Below are 20,293 nucleotides of genomic sequence, written 5' to 3' on the forward strand. Positions count from 1 at the left end.
CTGGCTTTGTGGTGTATGTTGTTGTATGATGTCAGGTGCTTAATTTTGCTGTTACGAATAATGTCACGCAGAATACTGGCACGTAACAAAAATAGTTCATGTAAGCATTAAGTGCATCAATGTTTCAGCAAAGTTGGTGGGTTTTTTCTTTCTTTGAGTGTACATGGGGAGTAGGAAGTGGGAAAGAAATTCCATGGCGGACCTTTCTTCATGCTGCATCCTCAGAAGTCTCACCCTGTGAAATGTGGTGGTGAGTCCTGGAGCAGAGCTGTGGCGGAGGGAGAGATCCTGGAGGAGGAGGAGGAGGAGGAGGAGAGGCACTCCATCCTTCTCTTTCTGGTATCCATGCCACAGCCTACATCCACTTGCTCTGGCAGGGCTGGGGCTGAGAAGCCTGTTGTCACACAGAAGTGGTGCCACTGAGCATCGTCTCTGGACCACTTCTGGCTGCTTGGGTCTTCACACTTTTGTTTCTGGCTGTTGAATTTTGGATATGGAGAGATTGGTACTGATGTTGCTCCCTAGGTTCCTGTTCTCCCATTTTCAAGTGTGACCAGCTTCTGTACATTTTCAGAACAAATACCATGTTTCTGTTGTTACTGTTTATCTTCTGAAATGCTGATCTATCTGTAGCTTGAATGGCAGTCGTGTTAGTTAGATGTGAAAGTAACGTACTTCTTGTTCTGTAAAGGTGGATGCGACTACAGCACATCGCATTGACAGTCTCGCAGCTCTGAGTATGGACAGGTCTGGCCTCATGCGAGAAGGACTCAGAGTCCCCAGTATCTATTCCAGCTTGTGCGGACTTGGCTCGGAAAAATCACGGGATGCTACGAGTTCGATAGCCGGCCTCGGATTTACTCCTGAAAGAAATCCAGAGATACAGTTTAAGTCTAATCCTCCCGAAGCGGTAGAAAGCGCAGCTGTCTCTGGAAAAGCCCCGAACGGCTTCAGCGCTATTTACAAAACGCCACCTGGAATACAAAAAAACTCTGTCCCGACGGGGGAGACGCTGGGTTTGGACCGAGCTGCGGGTGACAGGCAGAGTCCTCTCGGTGTCAATGGTGCTAGTTACCTAAGGCTCCCCTGGGTAAACCCCTATATGGAGGGTGCAACGCCTGCCATATACCCTTTCCTTGACTCACCAAATAAGTATTCGTTGAACATGTACAAGGCATTGCTACCTCAGCAGTCCACCTACAGCTTGCCACAGCACCTGGCTTACTCACCTGTATGTACGAACGGTGAACGTTTTTTATACCTGCCTCCCTCCCACTACGTTGCTCCTCACATCCCTTCGTCGCTGGCGTCGCCCATGAGGCTCTCGACTGCTTCGGCTTCACCGGCAATCCCACCTCTGGTGCACTGTCCGGATAAGAGCTTGTCGTGGAAGATGGGTGTGAGCCCAGGCACCCCTGTCGACACGCACGCCTACCCCCACATCCAGAGCAGCAAGCAGTCCCGCGTCCCCGCTGCCAAGCCGGCCCCTGCCAACATGCCGGCAGATCCCGCGCTCCTGCTGCCGCACTCGCCCCGGCCGTCCCCCCGCCTCCCTCTGCCCGCCCAGGTGGGGGATGCCTACACGGATTTCCACAAACACTTCCCCAGGATCACCACCTCTCCCTCATCCGCTGTTACTCTCCCAAAGCCCTACGTGAACGTTGGTGGTGAATTTCCACCCTCTCGCCTCTCCAATGGGAAGCTTCCCAAAGGCAGCGATGCTGGTGAGGCACCCCCACCATCTGCTCCCCATGCACGGAAAGCTGGCCACGACCGGAAAGACGGCAGGTCTCCCCCACTCCTGGAAAAGCAGACCCCAACTAAAGATGTCACCGACAAACCCCTGGACTTGTCGGCGAAAGTGGTTGATGCAGAAACTGCTGGCAAGTTGGACCATGGTAAGAAAATTATGCCAACAGTGCTGGTGCATGGAAGAGCAGGAGGGGGGACGCACTTGCCTGGCAGTGACATCATTCAGAAAGAAACCATTTCTCCCGGGAACAGCTGCCCCATCTACAGGCCTGAAATTATCAGCACGGCACCATCCTCCTGGATTGTTCCTGGTCCCAGCCCCAGCGAGGAGGCTGGGAAGAATGTCCAACTGAAAAACAAGGCACTGGACTGGGCTATCCCACAGCAGCGGAGCTCCTCCTGCCCCAGGATGGGTGGCACGGAGGCAGTCGTGGGCAGTGTTTCGGGGACGGTGTCAGCGGGAGGGCGGCCAGCATCAGCATCACCAGCTCCCAACGCCAACGCGGACTGTCCCAAGGTGGCCCGGAGCTCTGTGGAGAGCACTGCCTCGGTTATCCAGCACGTCGGGCAGCCTGTCGCCACCCCTGCGAAACAGAGCAATAAGGTGGCCAAATCCTGTGGCCAGGAGGCCAACTTCAAGGCGAGTGAGACTGCCCTGGCCTCCAGCCCCATCTTTCTGCCACCCAACGAGGCGTTTCGCTCTCCACCTCTGCCCTACCCCAGGAGTTACCTCCCGTACCCGGTGCCGGAAGGGATAGCCATCAGCCCTCTCACCCTCCATGGGAAAGGACATGTGTATCCACATCCTGTCTTGCTGCCCAACGGCAGCCTCTACCCCACCCACCTTGCTCCCAAACCTGGCCTCCCCTACAGCCTGCCAGCAGGGCGGGGGGAGTTCATGACCTACCAGAACGCACTGGAAATGGGGATGGTGCACCCCATGCTGCTGCAGCATTCAGCTCTGGAGATCAGTAAGGAGGAGAAGCCAGAAAGGAGGTCACGTTCTCACGAGAGGGTCCGATATGAGGACCCGTCTCTGCGGGGCCGGTTGCCAGAGCTCCTGGAGAGTGGCGGGAAGATGCATTTCGAAATGCCCAGTGAAAAGAGCATGAAATTGCACCAGAACTCTGGCCATAATAAAAACTCGGCAAAAAGCGACAAACACCTCTTCCCGGATCTTCTCCGAGACGAGCAAGAGGCTAAAAGTGAAGCAAACGTAACAAAAGCCAGCTTTGCCACGGAAAGCAGTAATCAGACTAATGACCCTACAAAGCACAAGGTAGAGCAGGCGCCGCAGCACAGAGATTTTATTGTAATGAGAGAGGAGTTTGGAAGAAATAACGATCTTCATGAAACCTATAATTTCAAGCAGGCCCAGAGTTCATCAGTGTTCGGCTTAAGGAAAGAGTGGCAGTCCAGCCTTCGCCCGTTTTCTTGGAAAGCACTCACGAGAGTGATGCTCCAGCTCTGGCTTTTGGCAAGGTGCAGGAGGATGCGAAGCCATTCTGCATGGGGACCGCGCCGCCGAGCATCGACACCAACCAGACCTATACCAAAGACGGAGCCGATGATGCAGAATCTGCCGATGGCAAAATACTGAAGCCCAAGCCGTCTAAGTTGGCCAAGAGGATCGCAAACTCTGCCGGTTATGTAGGTGATCGATTCAAGTGCGTGACGACTGAACTGTACGCCGACTCCAGCCAGCTCAGCCGGGAGCAGCGGGCATTGCAGGTGAGTCCGCGTGGTCCAACAACTGCCGCGCTTTTTGTCGTTATTTCTCTGTTGCGAGTCACAGTTGAGTTTTAAAGTTGAGAGAAGCAATGCAGGTGGGAGAAAAACAAAAGTTTTTTTTCGTTAGGAGGTTAGGAGCATACTCTCCAGAAACGGTTTTAAATAGAAAAGTAAGTCTGTTAATGAGAGCAAGGCGATGTAAAGAATAGTACGTGTGGCTTTTAGGTATGTACGGGCTAATAAGCTTTTAAGGGCTTTTACTGAGATCTGATAAAAATGTTAATGCACGTTAATGAAATGTTTGTGCAGTTACGAGGGGAGTCAGACAGGCATGCATGTTACCTTGGCGCTAGCAATGGCTGTAATTTCTCAGCTGGCCTGTAGTGCCAGCTAGCAAAGCATACTCAGAAGTTGTGATTAGTATGCCAAATGTGCCATTTGATGGAGAGGAGTCGCAGTCATGTATTAGTGGGTCTCAGGCAACTTTTGCGCCAAGTGAACGCCTAGGAAAGAGTAGGAGCGGTATTGAGGTTGATACTGAGGGATGATAGACAGATATTGTGTAGGAATATTCTTAGGGTGTTTTTACTTTTAATGAAGGGATGAGTTAAGCCAAATTGTTTTGCATTGTTAAGAAAAGAATTGGTTTATGCTTATAAAAATGGATGAAATTATCTAAATGATCCATTGAGTGCCCATTTTAATTACATAGATGGAAGGATTACAAGAGGACAGTATTTTATGTCTACCTGCTGCTTACTGTGAGGTCAGTTCTTCAAATTTTTATTACTAGACTCTTACATAAACCTTTGAGTTAAATTTCATTTCCAAATACACAAAGGGAAGTTTGTGGGCCATGGTCGTCTTTATTCATTGTACAGTTTTGTGTTGTTGTTTTTTTTATTTTATTTTATTTCTTTTTGTTTTCGTCTCTTTTTACCTCCAAAATGGAATGTTTTTGTTTTATATACAATATACATTTATATATAATCTTTTATATATATATATACACTTATATATGAAAGAATTGTGTGGCTATTTGCTTATAAGATGCTAGAACACTGTTTTATGAGTCAGGTGTGTTAAACACCTACCCTTAGCTATCTATCTGAAACCTTTGGTTTTGAGTCAGTTTTTCTTTGGAAATGCTTTCATGTAAGGTAAGGTAAATGAAGTAGTTTTTATTGCAAGACTTTTTTTTCATATCAATTCTCTTTCTAGCGTGCAATGATGCGCTTCTCAGAGTTGGAGATGAAAGAGAGAGAAGGCCAAACAGCTACCAAAGACTCAGAGGTCTGCAGATTCAGCCAGGCAGACTGGGAAAACTTGAAAGGAAACAGTGAAAAGAAGCCAAAGTCTGTCGCTCTGGAAGATGCCATTGCTGACCAAAATGACAATGACAGATGTAAGCGAATTTAGATGGCTTTCTGAAGCGTGTATGTGTCTGTGCCGTGGCAGCTTGCAGGAAAGCAAGCAAATCTGTGTGTTCTCATGGTGTTGCTGGTTAAAGTCACTGGCCTTGGCCTCAGCAGGTGCACAGCTGCCACAGATGGTGCCTTCTGTGCTTTGTTTTGGGGTTTGCAAGTTACTGGTTACCACTGTACCTGAGTTTCAGGAGATAGTTAACTAAGTTACTGCCGTAAAGAGATCCTCCTTTTAATTGGTGTGGTACCACATCAGCCAGTGAAAGCAGAGGTCCAAGGTTATATTTTAAATACAGAAAGGAGATGGGGGAAGAGAGGGAGGCAAGAAGGAGTTCAGCTTTCTGAAGTTGCAGCAACACTGGGAAATGCCAATACTGTAGCTTTCAGGCAAATCAAGGATGGGGGACAGAAGAGTGATGGGGAGTGGGAAAGGACATTATCTGCTAGGCTGGCTTATCCATGAAAGCTGATGGTAACAACCTCAAATGATGAGAAGCTAGTTTGCCTGGGTGTTTTCTTGCTGCAGTGGCTGGGGAGGTGCATGTGGCACAGGTTCTTGCAGGCAGGCAGTCTGTGAAATTCCCCATGGGGCTGGCAGTTCCCTCTAGGCTGCGGAAGGGTGTCAGAGGACTATGGAAAATGCAACATCCTAAAAGTAAGATAAACTCAAATAAATAAATAAATAAATGGTATTAGGGGATTTTTTACTGTATGCAGGAAAAATCACTTCTGTTTTGTTTGAACTCTCGGTGACCATGTGGCTTCCATCAGTTTCTACAATTTTTTTTGCTTTACCTGTGTATTTAAGGAATGGATCAGTTCCTCCTGTTGCTACTTTGTTTTGAACGACTCAAAAAAAAAATCTATGCTGAAAGCATTTCAAAACAAGAGGAAACACACTGGAGACTGCACCATGCGTGTGTGTGTGCACTGTGTAACTCAGTGGTTAAGTGTGCTCTTCCGTAGGTGGAGATTCATGAGTAGGGCTAGTAGAAAATTCTGTTCAGGCAATTTAATAACTTTGAATTATTGTTCTGGTCTTTGGTTAATGCTTTTCGTGGAGAGCATGCTGGTCAATCGTACTTGCTCAGTTGCTCACCTAAATCAAGTTACTGTGGTGTTGCTGTCTCTGGAATAACAGCCTCAACAGAAATCAGCCTGGCAAAATAGCAAGGGAAAGTTTTCATTGTGGAACTGGAGAGGGTACCAGGGTGGGGAGGGGCAGACTGAGCCCCTGGAGAAGCTGAGTGGCCTTTCCCTTCTCCAAGCTATACCAAGGGAGCCTTGGAGAGGAAGGCACAGCTGCCTTTGTAGTCCTCATGTTAAAGCTGAGAGCTGGGCAGGCTGCTGAGCTAGCTTCCCCCCCACCATAGTCTTTCTTGCCTCTCAGAGGACTTGGGGTGCCCTGGTGATGTCCTCTGTTAAATTCTACCCTGGGTGTGCTGGAAAGCTAGAAGAGCAGCAGCAGCAGCAGTCTTGTCTTGCTGGCTAATTCTGGCTGCAGGGCAGGATGGGTTCAGCAAAGAGGGGGATGGTGGGCTGAAGGGTTGAGGGATGGATGCAGGGGACTAACAGAGAGAGGGAAGGCTTGCTCAGGGGCATGGATGTGCTGCTTGGGACATGGGGAGGTCAGTGGGGGGCTGTGGAGAGGAAGAGCATTAGAGCATCATTGTGTGCCAAAACACCATCCCCCCATCCTTGCAAAAGGCTGATGATATGGTTTGTCTGTAAATTCATTTATTGAGGTCTCCGGCACTTGAATCTGCTGACTGAAATGTGTTTGAGACTGTTAAATAACTGTTGGAAGCAGGGAAAGTATGTTCAGTCTTAGGTTAGTTCATTCCTCTCCTCTGTTAATTAGCTCTGACTTAACAGGCTATTTCAGAGTTTGGCTGAATGTCTGAACTCCTAAAAGCACATATCTGTTCTGCTGAGGGAGCTCCTTCTCTGTATGCCTGCCTGGGCAGCAGCAAATACTTACCAGTACAGATTCAGGTCTCAGTAAAAGTTTTTTTATCGTGGTGGTTCACCTCCTGCCCCTCGGGAGAGCAGCTGATAAATCAGGAAGCCGAGTTTCACACCTCTTGAATGCCTCTACTGTGGTGGCTTGTGCTCTCTGTTGGGGCTTGAGCTACCAGCAGTCTTAATGCATCTCTCACTGAGCAACCGGTGAAGGGGCGATGAGTTCTGCCTGCTCTTCTCCAGCAAGAGCCAAGGCTACTTACCTCTTGCCTTCTCTTTGCTTTCAATTTCTAACCACACTGTTGGTGCCTTTGGCTTTAAAGCTCCTGAACGGGAACGAGCTGATGGTTTGCAGCCTCATCTGTTCTCCTTTCTGCCTCCTCCTGCAAGCGATCTTGCTGCTTGAAAAGTTGTTACAGCTTGTTTTGTGTAGCGTTTGTCGGGCGCTGTCTTAAAGTGAAACACTGTGCCTTTGCCTTCGTGAGCAGGGAATTTAGGAGTGAAACTGGTGAGCTGTTAGGTGTGACCCCCGCTGTGCCAGCACTTCACCTGCCCGATGCCGGCAGGGAATTAGGAAACTGCAGCCAAAACTGTGCTTGTGGCATGGAGCCAGCTCACAGGGCTCCCCCGCTGCTGCCTCGGCACAGTCGCAGCCGTGCTTGGCTTGGAGCGCTGGAGCCGATCGGGGCCCTGGCAGCTGCTCGGCCCCTTGGCTCCTCTAAATCTACCAGTGCCACAAAGGGCTAAATAACACAGGCAGGTGATGCTTACAGAGGCATCTGATGGGATGGAAACTGCTTTTTTTTCCCTAGCTGTACTGCACATGTACAGACTTCTTTGGAAGCAAATGAAGGCTCAGTACCCGATGCCTTAAACTTTTCCTCTGACTTGGCAGTGCATGGCTTTGCTGTACTAGGAGTCTTCTTAAGCTTCATCATGCCTTCTGGAGAAAGGTGAAAGAGGTGAGCTTTTGGGTTTTTTTAGGGGTTTTTTTCTGTTTTGCCTTTTTTTTTTTTTTTTTTTAAGGCCCAATGTAAGGGAGGTAGCCATGTTAGCTAATTAATGAGCAATTAAAGCCAAACAGTAAAGTAGAAGTGCTTCAGCTCTCTCCCATCTCGTTTAGGTTTTGCCGGGCATCTGAGACCGGGCATCTGAGAGCAGCTGTGAAGCTGCTTTGTTGCCAAGGTGACTTGTAAATGTTGCTGAGGCAATGCTGCTCTGGTGCATTTTCATAGCACAAACATGATAAATTATGGGATGCATATGTCATGAGTCATAGGATTGTTCAGAGATCAAGTGATTTAAGCTATTGGCACGGAGACACACATCAATACGGGCATGTGATGATCGCATGTTGGTTCGTAACAAAGCTCTCCTAGAACTGAAAATCATACCCGAGTGTGAAAGATTGAATAAATTCTACAAGCTGTGAATTTCTTGACTGGGCAGCATGGTTTTGCCTGTTCATTTAGTTTTCTAGGAGGAAGACACTGCCTGTTTAAGCCTTATCTGGGAAAAAAGTACCCCAATATGTTAGAAGCCTGATCTTAAGGCATGAGGTCACGAGGAAGAAGTTAAAGCAGTTTTTATGTGTGAAGGTAAATGGTGTGATGTGCCAAAGCACATTACACTATTGATCTTCAGTGCTGGAGAGGTGTTGGTGTCCCTTTGCATAGTAATCCCCTGCTTTGCTTTACTCTTGCTGGGCTGTGTGTATACTGGAACAAATGAAAGCTGGAGACAGTAAACATGTCCTTTGCTCTGGTCAGTTATTACCTTCCTGCCACGGGACCTAGTGCAATAAAAAGAGAAGAAACAGAAAAGTCTGTGCATTGAGACTGGTGGTTGCTTGTTTGTGCAGTGTGGTAGTCTTGGGCAGAATGAAACAAATGCTGAAAGCTCCCAAACAGAGGTACTTGGAGGGAAAAATGAGATCAGATGGGTTCCCTCTGCCCCACGGGATACTCAAAATTGAATACTGAAGATGTCTTAGGGCATTTCTTACGGTTGTGATGTCTGTGCTGAATACTGGGTTTTTGCACTTGGATGGTCATTACCATTCTTGGATGAATAAAGGGTGCCTTGCATAAGTGAGCGCAATGAGAGGTTGCTCCTGGGAAGAGGAAAGGCTGTTTTTAGCTGCCATGTTATTTGAACAAAAGAATCGCAGCTTAAATACTAAGACGTGTTTCCTTGTTTGCATTGCATGGGAGGGCTTGGTCTGAAGCAGCTGACAGCAACAGGAAGATGGAAAAATGAAAGTAAGGTTTTTTTGGGTGGCATGTTTGTGCGTATGTGTAACCATTTCTCGTTAGATTGTAACCCATGCGCTAAGGAGGTACAGCTTCAGGCCGAAACCAGATGTTTCTAGTTTGGTATGACGGTGAGAAATGGTTTGGGTTCTTGATGCTAGTTCTCACAGCTGGTGTGAGACTGGCAAATGCTGGAGGCTTGAGGAAGGAACACAATTTAAGAGTTTAATCTCCTTACTCATAGAGGTGTGTTGCTATGAGAACTCAGCATTTATCCCGTGTTTCTGGCTACCTCATCACTGTTTGAATAATGATGATACGAAAACTCCCAAGTATTTTGTTGTTGTTTTCTTCCTCGGGTGGAGAAAAGGATGTTGTAGATACACGGCATGGGAAGGGGTTGGTGGGAACAAAAGCACGTAAATTCTCTTCATCCTTGTCAGGCATGCACGTTATGCTTTTGTTGCTGTGCCTCTTGTTGACATTTATATCTTAATTTGGGGAGACATCGTGTCTGATCTGGGTTGCTTGCAAAACAGTTTGAGGATAGAGTGGAATCTGGTGGTAAAATATTAATAGAGCCTGTGCTCCGTGAGGCGGTCACTGCTGTGCCAAAGGGAAGAACCTCTGGGCACGCGACGTGTCTAGCAGGCTGCGCAGAGAGCCTGACAGCCTGTGGGTTACGCCGTGTCCCGAACAGTGGCTGACCTTTGTCCTTTGGTATTGAAAATCTGGCTGTGGCAGAGGTGGGGAGCATCGGCGTCGGAGCAGAGAGGCAAGGACGCGTCCTGCGCGGCTTCCTGGCCGTGCTGCCGGTGTCCTCCCGTGCTGCTGCAGGATGATTACACAACCGGGATTAGTGTGCGGAGATGCCGCTTCTCTAATGGTCTTAACTGCATCTAGCGGGACGGATTTCAGAGGCGCGTGTGCCGCGGGCGGTCCTTGAGAGGGATTTCTGGCTCGGCAGCCAAGGAGATGTAGCTCTGATCCCCTGAGGGGTCCCTCTCGGATGTGACCGGGGCGCAGAGGCCAAGGTGTCACAGAGCTGCTGGCAGCGACGGCCTTTTGGATGAACCTCAGTAGGTGTGTGCTGTTCTCCTCAGCACATGAAGCCCTGGAGAAATGCTGACAGTGACAAGCTGTTAGTGAGGTCTCTCTCCTCTTTATTTTTTTAGCACAGTCTGAGCGAGCAGCGCTGGCATCCCCGTTCCAAGTTCTCTTGCAGATAGAGAAGGAATTAATCTGCAGCACGTCGCGTTCAGTGGTGGCAGGCTGGAATTAGCTTGCTGTTTCCTGCAAGCTGTAAAGATTAAGACCATCACCCCCCCCTCCCTACACCCTGCTACTTCCTCTGACCCTGCAAGAGCTACTCTGGGAATTGGTCAGGATGTGCCTGCCTTTTCTCAGGCCAGACAGTGTTAGGAGCAGGAAAGTTATCCCAACATAGAGACTCTCAGCATGAACCATGGCATGTAGCTGCTGGTACTGCTGGAGATAAGAAGGTTCTAAACAACAGAAGCGTGGCTGAGAGTGCCCTTACCTGATCTGTTCAGGGAAACTGACCACAGGAGTGTAATGTTCCCTTATGAAAGGAGGAAAATAGCAGATTGCATTAAAAATGTAAAATGAAATCTGATACAAGCATTTATTTCTAAAGTGATACTTAGAACGTGGCTGGTCCAGCTTCTTTTATGCTGTGTGAAACAGGACTGCTGGTGCTGTTGGTGTGGTTATAGGGTAAAGCTGTGGGGTAGCATCTTCACGCCAGATGTGCAAACAAAGGGTGTTGCCAGGTTCATCCTGGTTTCGGGGGACATAGCATTTTAGAGGCATAGTCATAGTAAGCTGAGATACCTGTTTTCTGGAACATGTCAGCATTGTTGACTGGAAGAAGTGTGACGAAGTGTGTTTTAAAATCTTGAAGGAAGCATGTGTTGGCCAGACAGCCTCTTGGAGAGGAGCATCACCAAATAGCAGAACAGCCCGAGCGTCCTGCTCGCCTGCAAAAAGTCAACTTGTGTTTTGATTTTTCTTGGCCAATATCTTCTGTTGTTTTATAAGCAGCCCTGCAGGCAGCTTCTCAAGCAGCATAAAAATGATGTGGGGTGTCTTCTGGTGCCTGCAAACATCTCCAGAGCCCTTGGTGCTATTTGGAGCCATTTCCAAATTGCAGTGAAGAGAAATTTCATCCGAGGAGTTTTTTCTCCCCTCCCCCCTCAGCCTTCCATTGCTGACAACAGGTATTTCAAGGACAGTCACGAAATCAGAAGGTGTTGTCAGAGCTGTAGGAGGGTGCTCTCAAGATAAGGTGGGATAGAGTTGGGCTGCATCCAGAGGCTGCCAGTGCCTGGATGCTGCTGTGGTGGGACTGCAGGGAAGCAGTGTTTGCCCTGGTGAAGGGGAAGAGCAGAAGTTGAAGGCCAGGCTGAGGGGAAGGAGACTGAGTAAGGTCAGGGAGGATTGAGGGAGGGAAGGACAACAGAGCTGTCAGGAGTCCAGGTAGGAAACCAGCAGATGTGTTTGCAGGAAGGCAAATGGGAGATGGAGGAAGGGCAAGAAGGGGGAATAGGAAAAGGGACAGTGAACCATGGAGGAGTAGGATGGAGCATAGTTTGCCAAACAGCAGCAGTGATGCAGAAAGAGTATTGGTCAACCAGGAGAGGAGGCTAAAATGCATGGGAAAACCAACTTGTTTGTGAGAACTGTAAATAGGAAGCCGATTATCTGTGTTGCAGTCTGTACTGCATGTCTGCCTAACCATGCCTTGGCTAGTTTGGTTAAACCCAAGAAAAAACACCTTTTCAAGATGATGATAAAGTGTAATTTTAAGTAAGCATCCATTTAAAATTGCTTAAGCTGTCTCTGAATTTGGGTGAACAATAGTGGAGAGAAGCTGAAGTTCAGGCAGGCAAGGCAACATGGGTGTTTTTGTGGCTAATTTGTCAGACTAGTTTCTAGTAAGCTTTTCAGAGCTCAGCCGCTTGCTGTTGCTGGAAATATTCCCTGAAAAAAGTGAGGTCTATTTTAGAAGGAGGTGACAAAGATAATATGAGGTACAGTGACTGGCTGGTTACTTGGGGTGAGGAAGCCTTTTTATAACCTTGGATTCAAGTAGCGCTTTTTGCAAAATATCACAGCTATTCTTAGTGGTATTCCTGTGTCTGTGTCTGTGTGTGTTCCGTATCCAATTTATATCTCCAGAAGAAGGGACGAATGCTTTTAAGTCAGACTCTATAATTCAATGGGAGAAGTTAGCAAAAGATAAGGATTATCATCAGGAGATATTTTTGAAAACAAAGTTGCAAAGTGGGGCTTGGATTGTTACTTGCCACGGTTTTGGGGGGTGAGGATGCTTTCTGAAAAGAATCTGTGTTTTCAGTATCTAAAGATGTTTCTTTATTTAAAAAAGTATATTGTGATGTTTCTATGGATACAAGTATTGTGAAAATTGTGCTTCTTAAATTAATGTAAAAACAACACAAAGTAGTGTGCTTTTGAGGGTTTTGTGCTTACCTGTTGAGAAAACTGCTGCTTTAGGATGACCAGAGGAGACTTGTTCCAAAGTACAGTTTTGTGTTTATTTGCATGTCTCATGAGCCATCAGTCATGGTGGAGATGACACTGAAGAGATAAGAGAGCAAAGCTTTCTCACAATGAATTGTGTTGTATTTATTAGGTCTTGTAGAGTTTGTTTCCTTTTTTTTTTATTATTTTTAGGTAACTTTACTAGTACAGAAAACACCCGGGGTCATTTTCTTGAAACTCCAGAGGAAAAAGATCTCTCAAGTGAGAAATGTTATTTAGAGAGACATTCTGTATATGAAAAAGCGGAAGACCAGCCAACAGAAGATATTGGCCAACATTCATGTCCACGTCTGGACAGGAAGCGTAAACACTCTGGTGAGAGAGTGCAAAATGATGGCAGCCAAAATGAAAGCTTTGTGGATGAACAGCAGGATGAAGTTATATCAAAAGCAAAAAAGAAGAAGAACTCCAAAGGTAAGACAGCATTTTGCTTTGGTCTCTCTTCAAGGAATGTCTTGTGAAAGGAATGTCCCTTTGGCTTAATGTGTTTCCATTTTTGAACTTGCTAGTTACTAATGTGAGCACTGTCATTTCACTTTAAATTATATATATGTATATATATGTATGTATATATATGTGTATATATATATGTATATATAAAAAGCTTGGTATATAAGGATAAAGCACTAGTCATTGGACACTGTAGCCACAGCAGTGCAAGTTACTGTAGTGCATGTAACCCTTAATGAGCGAACCTTTAAAATGCATAGTGTGGTGGTAAAGCTGAGACTATATGCCCCGAAAGTGAAATGTAGCTTTTGTTTTAAGTTGAGGGGGCTTTTTGATTAATTTTTAGTTATTTTTCCATTAGATGACTGGCCTGAGAGGGAAATGACAAACAATTCCTCTAACCACTTAGAAGAGCCCAATTGTAATGAGGTGACCAACCTGAAGGTGTGCATTGAATTAACAGGGCTCCATCCCAAAAAGCAGCGTCACCTGCAGCATCTTAGGGAACTATGGGAGCAGCAGGTGTCACCAGAGAGATCCCCGTCCGGCAAGTTGGGCCGGCAAAGCAGGAAAGATTTAGCTGAGGCTGTTCAGCCAGAGGCCACTGCAAAGGTCAAAGACTTCACAGAAGAAAGGCACACCAAGAAAAGGTCAGAGGCCAAAAGCAATAGAAGTTGGTCTGAAGAGTCCCTCAAAACAAGTGACAATGAACAAGGTATGCAGAGACTACTAGGGAAACCAGCCGGCTTTAGCCTTTACAGTGACGCATGCTGCCACCGATGTTAAGGAATTGTTGAGAGCTTTTTTTGTTTCTTTTCTTTTTAAGTTTTATATATATATTTCTGTAGCTGTCCATTTGTTTAAGGACTGACACCTCCTCTTTAAGAATTGCGCTGTAGCTGATATTTGTCAGACAAGAAAATGTGTTTGTGTGTGTAACTATGTGTTTGTGTGTGTGTGTGTGTGTGTGTGTGTTTTGGCTTTAAATACTTTAATAGATGATGCAAAGATGAAGTTTATGTTTCTAGAGGAGAACTGGGGGGCATAAAATGCAGGCATGCTTCTGGGTGAGGGAGGGAGGGAGCAAACAGGCTGCTAGTTCATGTAAGGATGTTTAACCACACGTAGGATTTGAGGGGCTGTGAGCCTCTGAAAAAGCGTCAGCACAGATATCAGTTCTTGATCTTGTGGAACCCAACACCTCCAGCACCCTCAGCACTGCTGGGTTTCCCTGCATTTCCCAGGCCATATGCTCAGGAGCAGAGCTCATCCTCCTCCCAACGAGGATGCCTTGCTGGTTCATCCTGAGCATGTTCTGTAAACCCCTGTCACCCCACTTCCTGGCTCCTTGGCAGAGATCTTCCCAGCAGCTCTCTCCTAAGGAGTTGCTTCCTCAAAGCACATCAGCTTTCCTTGATTTGTTCCTGGCTGCTTCTTTCCCCCTAACTCCACTTTTTCCTTTTCCCCATCCTTTCTCCCATTTCTGTCAGTTCCCTGTCCCGGGGGAGTGGAAACCGTGGAGACGATCTGTCAAATTTTCATTGGGATGGACAGGTCACTCTCGTGTCTCTACTCTCCTCAGCCCCTAAGCACCTTTTCTACTCTGATGCTTTTCTCCTTCCCTGCTACATTTTGCCGCTTAGTTGGAGAACTGGTGGAGAACAGCATCAGGCAGGCCACATGTCAAGTCCCCTCATGCATCCCCTGTACCTGATTGTGAATCCCTGTCTCCTCTGGGCACAGCAGAAAGCCTTTGTCTCCTCTTTTGACTTGTCAGGTCAAAGGTTGCCAATACTCTTCTTTCCTTCCTCCTCTTGCCTCTTAAGTCCTCTACTTGTTTTTGAGGAAAGGCTGTTTCTGGGAGGGAGAGCTCTGAATTGGATGTTTGGGCTCCCTCCTCCTTGACAAACCTGGGACCTTCATCAAACTTGGAAGACACTCACACTCCAGTTGGCCTAACCTGTAGTTTAGCTGAGATCCCCTTAAAAGAGAGAAGCATGAAGAGAGTGGATCCTCTTATCCCATATCATGGAAAGGACTGAGTCCAGATGATCCTGTGCCAGTGAGGGTTTTCCTGGGTAGAGTCTCCGAAACAGTCACAGGCAAAAGTATCAGCTTGTCTTCGACCCTAAGGCTCCTCATATGTCCTTCCTCTTGGTAGGATTATCTGAGGGCGGAAAACCTCAAACTTTGATGCTTATTGATGGGGAAGGTTCTCCAAAAGGATTTGCGGAACGGGAGATCAAAACGTGGTTTAAAAGAAGCTTTGACTCTTACTTCCTTGCTTTATGTGCTGCCTTGGCGAGCATGGTATCAGCTCACACACCCCTGCCCATCACCTGCCCCTCTTTGTACTTTCAGAGAGAGATACCTTGTAGAGATTAAACGAGGGTCACTAACAAGAAGCTGCATTGTGTAAGGACGCTCTCACTTTCCCCTGCGATGCCTCCCATGGCAGTGACAGGCTTTCTCTAGTGCATGACCTAAGGGAAGAAAAAGAGGTGACTCCCGATTTATGCACCGTTTCCAATGGTTCAGTCACCCTATGGCTATGAAAAACCTCTTGGTTTTGGAAACTGCTGTAAAATCGTAAACTTTACTAAATTACGCCTTCCTATTCATTGTACAGGGGCACTGGAGATAGTTCAGATCATTTTGCTGATGCTCCAGCAGCTCTGTTGAAGTGTAAATCTTTGAATCACCTTGTTTTTAGTTCACGAGGATGAGGACATTTTTCTCTGTTGTATGGCAGCATCCTCTGTGTGATAGTTGCATTGAGATAGAGACTTCCAGCTTGTCTGTCTTGCCTGGGACCAGTCCTCAAACTTTTCTTAAACAAGCAGATATTGTCAATGTGAGAATACACACTGTCGTTTGTAGCTTTCTTTTTTTAATCTGGAGCTGGGAACAGCTGTTTCCTGTGCCCAAGCACTGCATGCAGATGTGGTAGTCTCTGCTTGTGGGAAGCTGGTTGTATCCCAAGCAGCGAGCTGTAGCACGACATTGAGGTCTGCCTCTATGCCTGTGAAGCCTTAGTCTAACAGCAGGATGATTTGCTGCCTGTGCCTGCAAATCTCTTGGAACACGGAGGGTTCTGACTTCTGTGCTTGTTGCGCCAGTCGTGTTGAGCCTGGGATTTTAGTGTGGGAGGAGTCACGTGTTGCATTGTAAGCTGCCACCGTGCTGTCACCCCTTTGTTCCCCGGTCAGTGCCAGAACCATGAGAGCTGGCATGTGACTGGCCCAAAATAATTTCAGGGGAGGATGGATTGAGAGCAGCCCTGCGGAGAAGGACTTGGGGATGTTTGGGGAGGAGAAGCTCAACATGACCTGGTAATGTGCACAGGCAGCCCAGAAAGCCAAATGTGACCTGGGCTGCATCCAAAGCAGTGTGAGCAGCAGGTCGGGGGGGGAATTCTGCCCCTCTACTTTGCTCTCATGAGACCCCACTTGGAGTGCTGTATCCAGCTCCTGGGCCCCCAGAACAGGAGGGACATGGACCTGTTGGAGCAAGTTCAGAGGAGGCTGCAAAGATAGTCAGAGGGCTGGATCACCTCTTCAATGAGGACAGGCTGTGAGAGGTCAGGGGTTATTCAACCTGGAGAAGAGAAGACACTGGGGAGACCTTCTAGCACCTTCTAGTACCTAAAAGGGACTTACAGGAAAGCTGGTGAGGGACTTTTAACAAGGGCATGTAGTGATAGGACAAGGGGGTAATGGATTTAAGCTGACAGAGGGCAGGCTTAGATTACGTTTTAGGGAGAAATTCTTGACTGTGAGGGTGGTGAGACACTGGAACATGTTGCCGGAAGAAGTTGTGGATGCCTCGTGTCTGAAGTGTTCAGGGCCAGGTTGGATGGGGCTGTGAGCAGGCTGACCTAGTGGAAACTGTCCTTGCCCATGACAGGAAGATTGGAACTAAGTGACCTTTAAACTGTCTTCCAACCCAATTCATTTTATAATTCTGTGATCCTGCTTGCAAAGTGACATTGCTGCACAGAGTCTCCAGGACGTGGCAGGTCTATGAGCATGGCGATGCCTGCAACCTCAGGGCATCATGCTGCTTCCCCAGACCCATGTCCAAGGCAAAAGCCACAGTCTCTGCTGGGGTCCCAGCTGAGCTATAACCTCGTGCTGCTGGGGGTGCAGTAGCCAGCTCTTCGCATGGTCCCCCAGGGAGCTGCAGCCGCTCACCCGGTGGGAGGAGAAAACCCAAGCTGCGTGGAACCAAAAGCCCTGACGAGAGGAGCCAGGAGGATCTTGCCTACCAGGAAGCCTCTGCCAGCCCCTCAGCTGCCTTGAGTTACAGGCAGTGTGGCAGCCACTGGCTTGGCAGGCAGGAGGAGGCAGCTGCTGGGATGGGAGCTGAACAAGCGAGCATTCAGGTGACACGGCAGCAACTGCTTTTCCATGTGGACCTCTCTGAATCCTGCTGCTGTGGGAAGGGAGTCAGGTCCTGCTCTAAGTCAGACTTGCCACCACATACATTAGTCAGAGGTCTGGGTTTTTGGGGGTTTTTGCTTTGGCTTTTTTTTTTTTTTCCCATGGATATTTGGGGACATTCCTGCTCACCCTTGTTTTTCTTCTCCCTTCACGTGGTCAGAACAATGAGGTGAGATTCCAGGTTTAATCACTTGCCTCTTTTCTGCCAGTGTTGTCTTGCATTTCCCAGGCTGATGCTTGGCTTGTTCTGTGTGGTGATGGCCTCTTGCAATGTTACTGATCCTGAAGCTCCTGGGCATAGTGTAGCTACTCTCCATCTCTTAGCTCTGGCGCACATTTAGCCTGGTGCCTGCTGTCACCACCCCAGTGGAGGGTCAGAGTGGAGCACAGTTTACATGGAGCTTGCAGGTGGGAATACACATTTTCTTCTGGTTATTAGACTTCTGCTTTCAATGCCTTGGCATCTCTGCATGGGAAAGCCTGCAGTTCTTTGAGATAGGCTTCCCTTCCTGTGTTTTTCTTCTCCATCCTTTCAGTATTTCTGTCCTTCTCCAGACCTGGGAGTTTTTCATTCTCTTCTAGTTTTTCTGTGTGCAACAGTTTGTTCCGTTTGCACTCACCAGAGCTCATCACTGCTGCTTGACAGCTTTTATTTTTTAATTTTTTTTTTTCAGTAAGTGATTAAGGAGGTAATGATGATACTTCTGTATTGGAATTGGGCTTTTTATGTACTACTTCAGTTAGGTTGGTTGGGATTAAACAGGAGAATTAAACACTCCTTACTTCATTCTGTCTACTGAGTTGGAAAGACAGCCTTGCATCCATAGGCTCAGCCTACGACTGGGCGCCTTCCTTCAGGATTGCAAAGCCTGAAAAATTTACAGGATTTTTGCTGAACAATCTGCACATCCTGTGTCCCATAAATTCCCTGACATCTGCTTGGCAAGCCACAGTATGCGTCTTTCTCTAGAAAGTGTCTCGAAAGAACTGAGGGATTTCTGTTTTCATCTCTAATCTAGAAAGCCTTCTGTGAGTTGCTTTCACAGATCTATTTAAAGGAAGACAAAAGTGTGAAACTGCCCACCAAGAGGATTCTAGATTTTATTTTCTTTTTTACCAACTGGCTCTGGATCTCTTTAAATAAAGGTGTCTCTTCTGTGAGCACCTGCTTATTTGCTCCTGCCATCTCTTCTGTTCTGAAAGTAGCATCGCTTCAGAGACTTTGGAGCAAAGGAGCCTCTTTCAAGTGCTCAGGGTTTTTTCTGTACCTTCCCTCAGTGGTGTGGCATTGTTTGGCCAAAGTGTCCCTTCCTTTCCAGCAACCTTTAATTTTTCTGCAGAGGAGTTGGTTCTGAGGTCATCTCAATTCTCTTCCCAAGGGAAATTCAGACTATAAAAAGTCAACTTTACTGTCCTTGTTTTGTTGTAAACCTGCTTGCACTCTGAAAAAAAACCAAAACTTAACCATGCTTTTTGCATGTGGCCCAGATTGTGAGATCTAGCTTGTTGGAGCTATGACCCCTGGAGAAAACCCAGCTCTGCCAATATCCTGCCATGGGCAGCAGAGGACTGGCCTCACTGCCCCAATGTCCCAGAAAGAGTCGGTTCTGGATGGAGTTCTCAGGAAAACACATGCGATTGCTTTTCCTGCAAAATCCCTGCGCTTTCTGATAGAGCTTGCACAGAGCTTCTGTAGGGATGGCTCCTTGAGTAATCTTTCTTCTCTTGGCTTGCTTTTGAAGTTAAAATGCTGCTGAGGAGATGTTCCCTGTCTTATGGCTATCTTTGGGCTAAGCTCAACGTTTCCTCTGCTGTCCCATTCATACCTGATCCACACTCCCACCTCTCTTCCTTTCCCCTCTTCCCTTGCCACCCTTGTATCTGCCCTTGCACCCCACCGAGCCAAGGGCAGACAAGCCCAGCTGGGCCCAGGCTGCCGGAGGAGTTGGTTCCCCTTCAGATAAAGCAGTTCCCAGGTAAGGAGGCGAGTTTTTCTCCAGCGGCGTTCCGCTCTGCCCGTGGTGGCCGGGCTGCGGCACTGCCGAGCTGGCATGGCACTGCCACCACCCGGCCCTGGCGCTGCCCCGGCACCTGGCGCGGGGCACTTCATTCAGGGATTTTTATTAGGGCCTGATAAACTGTTAACCTAACGTTAACTGGTGAGACGCTATTTACAGTTGGGATGTGGAATGCTTAAAATATTAATGATTTGAAAATGTAATTGTAGATCTCTTAAGCAGTCGAGGAGCTTGTGTTAAGTGCTAGCAATGCATTTTCCTTTTAACGCACCATGCGATGTGTAATGCCTTTCCTTCCCATTTAGGCTTGCCCGTATTCCCGGTGTCTCCGCACATGAAGAGCCTTTCATCCACCAATGCAAACAGCAAAAGGCAGGCTCAGCCAAGCTGTACTCCAGCCTCGAGGTTGGCTGCCAAACAGCAGAAAATTAAAGAAAGCCGGAAGACAGATGGGCTGTACACAGACGAAGAGGAGGATTTCCAACATGCATCTCTGCTGCAGAAATACAGCGAGTGTGAGAAGCCATCAGGGAAACGTCAGTGTAAAACAAAACACTTGGCACTGCAGGAGAGGAGAAGGAGGTCATCTCTGACAGGGGATGACACCACAGATATTGAAAATGCTGAAGATAAGGTATCTTTATTTAGACTTAATTGTCCGCTGGCCTCTGAAAAGG

At 47.5% G+C, this 20,293-nt stretch overlaps 1 protein-coding gene across 1 annotated transcript in view; it reads left to right on the forward strand.

Annotated features, from left to right (window-relative positions):
* The window catches only part of BCOR (BCL6 corepressor), a 59,623-nt gene that overhangs the window by 21,351 nt on the left and 17,979 nt on the right, over positions 1–20,293 (forward strand). Inside the window, 7 exon segments of the mRNA XM_017810993.1 lie at positions 692–3,146; positions 3,149–3,483; positions 4,196–4,249; positions 4,705–4,888; positions 12,839–13,120; positions 13,518–13,871; positions 19,922–20,250. Of these exon segments, the coding sequence (XP_017666482.1) occupies positions 692–3,146; positions 3,149–3,483; positions 4,196–4,249; positions 4,705–4,888; positions 12,839–13,120; positions 13,518–13,871; positions 19,922–20,250 (3,993 nt within the window).

Source organism: Lepidothrix coronata, unplaced genomic scaffold, assembly GCF_001604755.1.
Source record: "Lepidothrix coronata isolate B3197 unplaced genomic scaffold, Lepidothrix_coronata-1.0 Scaffold30, whole genome shotgun sequence".
NCBI classification, from domain to species: Eukaryota; Metazoa; Chordata; class Aves; order Passeriformes; family Pipridae; genus Lepidothrix; species Lepidothrix coronata.